The 9,648-nt window shown below is 45.0% G+C and overlaps 1 protein-coding gene across 3 annotated transcripts; it reads left to right on the top strand.

Annotated features, from left to right (window-relative positions):
* On the top strand, positions 1,615-9,443 carry LOC100511133 (developmental pluripotency-associated protein 3-like). Of its 3 annotated transcripts, none has more exons than XM_005655688.3 (5): positions 1,615-1,907; positions 5,494-5,616; positions 5,737-5,958; positions 7,789-7,858; positions 9,173-9,443. In XM_005655688.3, the coding sequence occupies exons 1-4, from the start codon at positions 1,826-1,828 to the stop codon at positions 7,812-7,814; spliced, it is 453 nt and encodes a 150-aa protein (XP_005655745.2). In that variant the 5' UTR covers positions 1,615-1,825; the 3' UTR covers positions 7,815-7,858; positions 9,173-9,443. The 3 variants fall into 3 exon arrangements, with proteins under 3 accessions (XP_005655745.2, XP_020948047.1, XP_005655744.2); XM_021092388.1 differs by lacking the exon at positions 9,173-9,443 and adding an exon at positions 8,086-8,745; XM_005655687.3 differs by lacking the exon at positions 9,173-9,443 and having other exon boundaries at positions 7,789-8,745.

Raw genomic sequence — 9,648 nt, 5'->3', positions numbered from 1 at the left:
TCTAATTAGAGCTGCAGCTGCCGGCCTACACCACAGCTACAGCAACTTGGGACCGAGCCTCGTCCGTGACCTACACCATAGCTCACCAGGCCGGGGATCCAACCTGCATCCTCACATATGATAGGCAGATACGTTTCCACTGAGCCAGGATGGGAACTCCAAGAACAAATTTTTGAATCTGTTGGTTCATATTATAAAGATAGCTAACTAAAAAGTGTGAAGATTTTTAACGATCTTTATCCACTCTTTTAAACATATTTAGGGGGAGTTCCCACTGTGGTTTAGAGGATTATGAACCCAACTAGGATCCATGAGGATGTGGGTTTCATCCCTGGCCTCGCTCAGTCGGTTAAGGATCCCGCATTGCTGTGAGCTGCAGTGTAGTTTGCAGACTCGGCTCCAATCTGGTGTTGCTGTGGCTGTGGCATAGGCTCCAATTCAACTCCTAGCCTGGGAACTTTCATATGCTGCAGATACAGCCCCAAAAAGCAAGAAAAAAAAAAGAAAAAAGGCGTATATATGAGATTGTGTTTTCTGCACTCTTGGCTCTCCATATTTTTACCTTCTGTTCTATTGGGCTTGGCCTTGTCAGCATTTTTTTTTTTGGTCTTTTTGCCTTTTCTAAGGCCACTCCTGCGGCACGTGGAGGTTCCCAGGCTGGGGTTGAATTGGAGCTGCAACCTACACCACAGCTCACAGCAACACCGGATCCCTAACCCACTGAGCAAGGCCAGGGATCAAACCCGCAACCTCATAGTTCCTAGTTGGATTCGTTAACCACTGCGCCACAATGGGAACTCAGGCCTATATCAAGTTTTAAGCAAACTGAAAGTCTACCATCTACACCCCACAGCTCCTTGGAGCTCCAAATCTCTTTAACACTTTTGTTTTAAAGGAGGCAAATAAAGTGTTTATTAAGAGAGAAGAAGGAAAAGATAGGCGTGGAGAAATCATGGGCGGGTTGGAGGGGGTGGGAGGGCAGGAGAGAGGGAAGGATGCAACGCGTGCTTTGGAGGTCTTTAAATCACTTGTGTGGGGCGTAGTCCTTCCCGACTTCCTCTGGCCAATCTTGTTTCACCAGGATCCGGCGTTGTTGTGGCTGTGGCTGTGGCAGCTGCAGCTCTGATTTGACCCCTAACCTAGAACATCCATATGCCACAGCTGTGGCCCTAAAAAGGGAAAAATATAGAGAGAGCTATTAAATGGTTTACAACAGACCCATTATTTCTCTTTTCCTTATCCTTCCTAGCTGACTTTACCTTACTAGCAATGCAAAGGTTTAAGATGAGTCAGACGAAACTAAATTAATTTGCTCGGTTCACTTAATTGGGAGTTAACTTGCAATTAGAGGGAAACTGCCCTTTGCTCTCTGCATTGGATCACTTAAAGCCCACTTCACAAACCAGTAGCCGATTCAGAAGTAGTTTGAAAAAAAAAACAACCGATTTTTAAGGTAACCTCTGGGAGACGCAATCACAGAGTCTATAAAATGTCCAGGCGGTGTGACAAAGGGCATGCAGAGCAGATGAAGAATTATCCTATTAGTCTACTAATAGGACAACATCCACTCACCTTAATCCCATTAGTCATTTACATTAAAATGGGCTGGCTGATTGGCTTATCTGTAGTTTGTGGGAGGCCATGGGACCTTGATTCCTAGGTTGGATTTTTCTCTCACCACAGCGGGGGCAGATTGGATTTTTCTCCCTCTTTCTTGTTGCCAAGTTTCTTCAAGGCTGCGTTGTAGCAATTTGAGAGTCTAAAGGATCAGCTTCCAGTGGAACCCAAAGATAAGGAAGAGCTTCTGACTGTGACTAGACTCCCAATGGATCCATCAGACATTAATCCAACCCGGACTCAGGCTTGTCCTCAAATGTTCGTTGAGGAAAATTCCCAGGAAATGCCAGGTAAGCCTGACGTGGCTACAGGGGGTTCAGGAAAGTGAAAGGCTGCCTTCCATTTTCTTAAGCTGACTTCATCCAGTCTTCTGAAGAGAAATGCAGTGAAGCAAACCTCTTCGGAGCAGGGGAGGGCTAGGGGGTGTAGGGCCTGCCTGTAAAACAAAGCAGGAAGAGAGGAGAAAAGTGGGGAAGGGTGTTGAGCTGCATTGTCTGCCTTCTAGGCTCAGGAATAGGTCAATCTTCTTCCCCTCTCCCTCCCCCAGCCTCCCCCCTTCTTCTTTCTTCTTTGCTACTGCCGTGACAACTCCAGATCCTTAACGTGCTGAGCCACCAAGAAATTTCCATCACTCTTCACACACTCACACACCCACTTTTTAGGGCTGCAACCTCAACATGTGGAAGTTTCCAGGCTAGGGGTCAAATCAGAACTACAGCTCCTCGCCTCCTCCATGGCCATAGCAACTCGGGATCCAAGCCGCATCTTTGACCTACACCACAGCTTATGGCAACAGCAGATCCCCAACCCACTGAGGCAGGCCAGGGATTGAATCTGCATCCTCAAGGATACTAATCAGACTTGTTTCCTTTGTGCCATAAGGGAAACTCCTCCATTGCTTTTTTCTTTTGTCTTTTTGCTATTTCTTGGGCTGCTCCCACGGCATATGGAGGTTCCCAGGCTAGGGGTTGAATCGGAGCTGTAGCTACTAGCCTATGCCAGAGCCACAGCAACGTGGGATCCGAGCCGCGTCTGCGACCTACACCACAGCTCACGGCAATGCCGGATCATTAACCCACTGAGCAAAGGCAGGGACCGAACCCGCAACCTCATGGTTCCTAGTCGGATTCGTTAACCACTGCGCCACGACGGGAACTCCCTCCGTTGCTTTTTAAGTCCGTTTTCTGGGGAAGAGCAATCAGAGTTCTCCTCGACCATGGCTCTGGTGCAATCAGTATTTCCATCAGTGATATATGTCAGGAATTATAAAAGGAACAGAATACAAGAATCCTAAATTTCCATTTACTGAGGAGTTTTCTTATCTCACCAACATTTCTGGGATTGGCTTTCCAGTTAAATTTACTCTTTAGGAATAGTAACAAACCGGGAAATATTTTTTCTGAGATAATTGAAGGAAGGGGAAGGTTTATAAAAGCCAGAGAGTGTGCTCTGTAGTGTAAATCCATAGGATGTAGGTGGCGGGCTTAGAAACTGCTCCAGGAATACTTTTTTTTTTTTTTTGTCTTTTTTGTCTTTTTGTTGTTGTTATTGTTGCTATTTCTTGGGCCGCTCCCTCGGCATATGGAGGTTCCCAGGCTAGGGGTTGAATCGGAGCTGGAGCCACCGGCCTACGCCAGAGCCACAGCAACTCGGGATCCGAGCCGCGTCTGCGAGCTACACCACAGCTCACGGCAACGCCGGATCGTTAACCCACTGAGCAAGGGCAGGGACCGAACCCGCAACCTCATGGTTCCTAGTCGGATTTGTTAACCACTGCGCCACGACGGGAACTCCTCCAGGAATACTTTTAATTAGGTTCCAGGCCTTTCTGGATTCTTCCTCCGCTGGAGTCCTGTCGTTGCAGGCCAACAGGATCCAGGTTTAGCCTTGCAGACCCACTCACTGGATGTGAAACCTCATGCCTTGGACTTGGGTAGGGCAGGGTGGGGTGGGGTAGGCTGGTGACAGCAGCAGATGACCTGAGGCCAGCAAACACCCCCAGCTATCAGGAAGCTAGCATCTATTCCACCCGCCCTCTGCTCCCCTTGCACTTAAGTATAGAACCCTGGTCAAGGGGGGGACGTAATGAAGAGAATATTTATACAATATGGCCAGTCTCACCCTTCCCTGGAATCTGAGTTCAGACCTGACAATTAACTCGTTTTTTTTTTTTTTTTTTTTTTTTTTTGGTCTTCTTTGGGCCACACCCATGGCACATGAAGGTTCCCAGGCTAGGGTTTGAATCAGAGCTGTAGCCGCTGGCCTACAGATGCCACAGCCACAGCAGCACAGGATCTGAGCTGCATCTGTAACCTACACCACAGCTCATGGCAACGCCGGATCCTGAACCCGCTGAGCGAGTCCAGGGACGGAACCCTCAACCTCATGGTTCTTAGTCGGATTCATTAACCACTGAGCCACAACGGGAACTCCTGACTGACTCTTAATATTTAATACTGTTCACACACAGGAGAAATGAATGTTAGCTGTCTACTTGTATGAGATGAGTGTGTATAAAGTCTGCATGATGGTTTGCATGGAAAGAGGTAAGAGCAAGTGGTTGATTTCCAAAAATACTGGGCTTGAGTGGAAAGATCTTAACAGCATGAAAAGACTGAGTATAACTGGAGAGGGTAACAGCCACTTTGACTTACTTGTTCTGCTAATTTAAGAATGGAAGGAGGGAGTTCCCATTGTGGCTTAGGGGGTTATGAACCCAACTAGCATCCATGAGGTTGTGGGTTCAATCCCTGGCCTTGCTCAGTAGGTTAAGGATCTGGTGTTGCCATGAGCTGTGGTGTAGGTCACAGATGTGGCTCAGATCTGGTCTGGCTGTGGCTATGGCTGCCAGCTGCAGCTCTGATTTGACCCCTAGCCTGGGAACTTCCCTATGCCTCAGGTGTGGCCCTAAAAAAAAAGAATGGGGGTTAGGGAAGAGACTTATATTTGGTGTTTCTTTGTCTATTTCATAGGTGCAGTTTTTTTTTTCCCCCAGAAAAAGCTTAACAGGTTTGTTTCTAATTACTAATAAATGTGAACTATGGAACTTGGTGTACTGAAACATTTTGACTTGCCATAATACTTTATTTAATTTACTTTTTCGGGATATGGAAGTTCCCCGGCCAGGGGTCAAACACAGGCCACAGAAATGACCACAATGGATCCATAATCCAAAGGCCACCAGGGAACTTCCTGCATGAATGCTTTATGTCCTTACATTTATGTTAGAAATTCACACAAAAAGAGTTCCCGTCGTGGCTCAGTGGTTAACAAATCCGACTAAGAACCATGAGGTTGCGGGTTCAATCCCTGGCCTTGCTCACTGGGTTAAAGATCTGGTGTTGCCATGAGCTGTGGTGTAGGTTGCAGACGCGGCTCGAATCCCGCGTGGTTGTAGCTGTGGCTGTGGCCGGAGGCTACAGCTCCAATTAGACCCCTAGCCTGGGAACCTCCATATGCCTCAGGAGCGCCCAAGAAATAGCAAAAAGACAACAACAACAACAACAACAACAAGAAAACCATAAAAGAAAATGGAAAAATTGCCAATACCTGATTTCTGTCCCATGTTTCTCTGAATCATACTTAGGTAGATTTTGACCTCATGGGAAAGCACCTAACATTCAAAACTACCAATAACGGGAAGAAAATAAAATAACTTTTAATTCGAGAACAAAGTATTTCCCAGGATGGTAGATTCTTAAGTGTGTTCTCAAGGTGTACAGCTTGCTAGTTAAAGCCCATCTCTGTGATTCTCACCCTGCGGGACCTCCCATTGTCCATTGTTCAGCTGCTTCGGAGCCGACCAAGCTTGGGCATGCGATAAATGCCTCTGGATGCTACCATTTGCCCTAATGGATCTTGACCTTTTTCTTTCAGCTGCCTCTCAACCCGTCTCCGATGTGTTCATACAGAACCTCAGTAACTTGACGCTCAACCCTAGTACACGGGTGACATCCATTCACCCAGAATATCCACCTCAACCAACTGAACAGAGACCCGGTAAAGTCATCCTTCCTCCCTAGGGGGAGAGGGGAGAGCAGACCTCCTGTGGACCTCAAGTGACTTCTGGATGTAGCAATTCGCCCTGAGAGATCTTGACTTTGTTTTTTCTTTCCGCAGCCTTTCAATCTGTCTCCGATGTATTCATAAAGAACTTCAGTCATTTGACTCTCGACCTGAATACAAAATTGCCATCCATTCAACCAGAATATCCATCGCAAGCAACTAGGGGGCGACTTGGGGAAGATGTCATCTACAGGAAGAAAGGGGTGAGGATGATGCTGAGTGCTCGCAGACCGAGAGTGGAATGGCTGATTCGATACACGGTTCGGCGAACCTCTGGTGAGTTCCTGTGCTCTGGGGAAGGCAGCACTGTCACAATCTAGGGGGTGGGGGCACTCACATAAATTAAGATGTAAATCACCACAGGCAGCTGTCACTCATCTACTGTATTCAGGGGTGCACAATGTAACAGAGTTTTAAGAAACTCCAGCTTCTCTTATGTTAGATGTCAAGCATTGGTAATTCAAATTTTTCTTGATAGTTCATAATATGTGCAGTTTTTTTCTTTGCATTATTTCTCAGTCTCAAAGAGAACCACAGCAGAAGAAAAATGGTTCCTATCTGTGCCTTTTTAAATTTAATTTTATATGTATTTCAAAAGTCACAAGACACTTCTGATGTGCTCAACATATAGGAAATTCCTTGTTTTAGGAGCTTTGTGCCAAGATGAAGAACAAATATACATTTTTGGAGTTCCCATTGTGGCTCAGTAGTTAAAGAATCTGACTAGGAACCATGAGGTTTCGGGTTTGATCCCTGGCCTCGTTCAGTGGGTTAAGGATCCAGCATTGCCGTGAGCTGTGGTATAGGTCGCAGATGTAGCTCGAATCCCATGTTGCTATGGCTCTGGCATAGGCCCGTGGCTATAGCCCCAATTAGACCCCTGGCCTGGGACCCTCTATATGCTAGGGGTGCGGCCCTAGAAAAGGCAAAAAAAAAAAAAAAACAAAAACAAACAAACAAAAAAAAAAAAAAACAAAAAACTCATATACTTTTTATTTTTTTATTTTTATTTTTTAGGGCCGCACACACAGCATAGGGAGGTTCCCAATTAGGGTCTAATTGGGGCTATAGTCATGGGCCTACACCACAGCTACACCAATGCCAGATCCAAGCTGAGTCCATGACAACCCTGCAGATTATAGCAACACCAGATTCTTAACTCACTGATAGAGGCCAGGGATTGAACTGAATCCTCATGGATACTAGTCAGGTTCGTTACCACTGAGCCACAATGGGAACTCCTATATATTTCTTGTTATAAGTCACACTGGGTATGATCATTCTTAAATCCTTTCAAATCTGATGTTTGAACAATAGTACTTTCTTTTTTTTTTTTTCTTTCTTTCTTTCTCTCTTTCTCTCCAGCAGGACCCTTGGCATGGGGAAATTCCTGGGCCAGAGAGTGAATCTGAGCCACAGCTGGGACTTATGCCACAGCTGAGGCAACACCAGGTCCTTAACCTGCTGCACCATAGCGGGAACGCGTGTAGTTTTATATTTTTAGAGCAGTTGTAGGTCTCCAGCAGCACTGGGCAGAAAGCACAGAGTTCCCATATACTTCCTGATCCCACGCATTCCCAGCCTCCTCCACAGTCAACATCTACAAGTGACAATCGGGCATTCTTTGGCAGCCCTATATTATCAACCCTGTCACCTTCCACCAACCCCATTTTTTGGTTTTGACCTTTTTTGAGCATTCCATATTCCAAAGGCTATTCTAGCAACCAATTTTAGGCTTGAGGGTTGGGAACATCTCTTTGGTATACAATTACTTAGTATTATTATTATTATTATTATTATTATTATTGCTTTTTAGGGCTGTACCCTGGCATATGGAAGTTCCCAGGCTAGGGGTCGAATCGGAGCTACAGCTGCCAGCCTACACCACAGCCACAGCAATGTAGGATCCAAGCCAAGTCTTCAACCTACACCACAGCTCACGGCAACGCTGGATCCTTAACCTACAGAGTGAGGCCAGGGATCAAACCTGAATCCCCATAGTTCCTAGTCAGTTTCCTTAACCACTGAGCCATGAAGGGAACTCTCAGTTTATTATTTTAAATTATTAACCCGTTAATCCATTTCTTTTTTTTTTTTTCCCCCCAGACAAAATCAAGAATGGAAAGACTTAAATACACCTGTACTTACTGCCTGTATAATAGAGATCCTGCTGAGGGTAATTATGAGAATAATTATAATAGTACTTATGACGATGTTGATGACAGTAATTCTGACGCCGAGTAGGTTGAGGCATCACCTTATTCTTTACTGTTTTTTTTCTCACTAGTAATTGTAGGATGATTATATAGCGGCTTGGAAAAGATTGTGAACCAATACTTTGATAACCTATAAGTTCTCTGATACCTCTTTTCCTATATCTCTTTTTCTACCTACTAAATACAGGTAACTTATGAGGAATCTATATAGTTTGCATTTGAGGGACTTGACTGTACTTTAGTTCCACTTTGATTTGACACAAAGAAGCACTAACTGGTCTCAGGTTTTGCCTGTTTTGGAAGCCTCAAGTCCAGACGTGAAACCTAGCATCAAGAATTTGAAACAGGAATTCTCATCATGGCTCAGTGATGATGTACCCGATTAGTATCCATGAGGTCCAGGGTTCGATCTCTGGCCTTGCTCAGTGGGTTAAAGTTTTTGGCATTGCCGTGAGCTTCTGTGTAGGCTGCAGATGAGGCTCAGATCTGGTGTTGCTGTGTCTGGGACATAGGCCAGCAGCTGCAGCTCCAATTCAATCCCCTGCCTGGGAACTTCCAAGTGCCGGCCCTAAAAAGACCAAAAAAAAAAAAAAAGAATGTGAAGCAAATCAACTTGTGTGGGAAGAATCTAAAGAAAATGTTGGTAGTTTGGCTAGAATATCACTAGAGCAGCTATTGAATTGTTAGAAAAATTTTTGATGTGCTGTTTTAATTTTCTGTAGCAAATAAATGTGCACAGAGGATGATCTGATTAAAACTTGAGACATTTGAGTACCTTTAAATAAAATTCTTGTTCTTATTTTAAACTTATTATTGCTAGCTATGTAAATAAACAATACTTACCCCATCACATTCCCAGGATATAAATATCTGACATTCTCATTTCTGGTAAGACTGTCCTGTTGGGAAGGAAGTTTGTCTGTCTTCAGAGTCCACTTTTGTTTTTTTTTTCTGTTTTTTTTTGTTTTTGTCTTTTTCCCTTTTCTAGGGCCACTCCCGCGGCATATGGAGGTTCCTAGGCTAGGGGTTGAATCGGAGCTGTAGCCACCAGCCTAACCAGAGCCACAGCAACGCAGGGTCTGAGCCGCATCTGCAACCTACACCACAGCTCACAGCAATGCCAGATCCTTAACCCACTGAGCAAGGCCAGGGACCGAACCCGCAACCTCATGGTTCCTAGTTGGATTCGTTAACCACTGAGCCATGACGGGAACTCCCAGAGTCCACGTTTTTAGTCACTCCTCTGGTCCTCACTTGGAATGTCATTTTTCCAGGGAGCAGCCCTGATCTTTCAGTTTGAGGTGAAATGTCTCACACTACAGCCTCAGGATCCTGGACTCACCCGATCACGTTGTCATTGTCTGCTTTCTTATCAGTCACCTGAGCAGAATGCAAACTCCGCAAAAGAAAGGGGAACCTCTGTTCTTCAAGAGTGTCACTAGGGTGGTGGCATTGACCCTGTCTTGCCTGTGACCCACAGTAAGAAATACACCCAGCACTGGGAATTATGTCTAGTCACTTATGATGGAGCATGATAATGTGAGAAAAAAGAATGTATACATGTTTGTGTAACTGGGTCACCATGCTGTACAGTAGGAAAAATGTATTGGGGAAATGTTCAAAAATTAAATAAAAATTAAAATTAAAAAAAGAATATACCCAGTACATGTCCAGATAAATATTAATAGCTAAAAATTTTCAGGAAAGAATGATTAGCTATTGCACAATGCACTCTGATATTTTCTACAGT

Source organism: Sus scrofa, chromosome 5 (genome assembly GCF_000003025.6).
Source record: "Sus scrofa isolate TJ Tabasco breed Duroc chromosome 5, Sscrofa11.1, whole genome shotgun sequence".
NCBI lineage: Eukaryota > Metazoa > Chordata > Mammalia > Artiodactyla > Suidae > Sus > Sus scrofa.
This window is presented reverse-complemented; position numbering and strand designations above follow the sequence as displayed.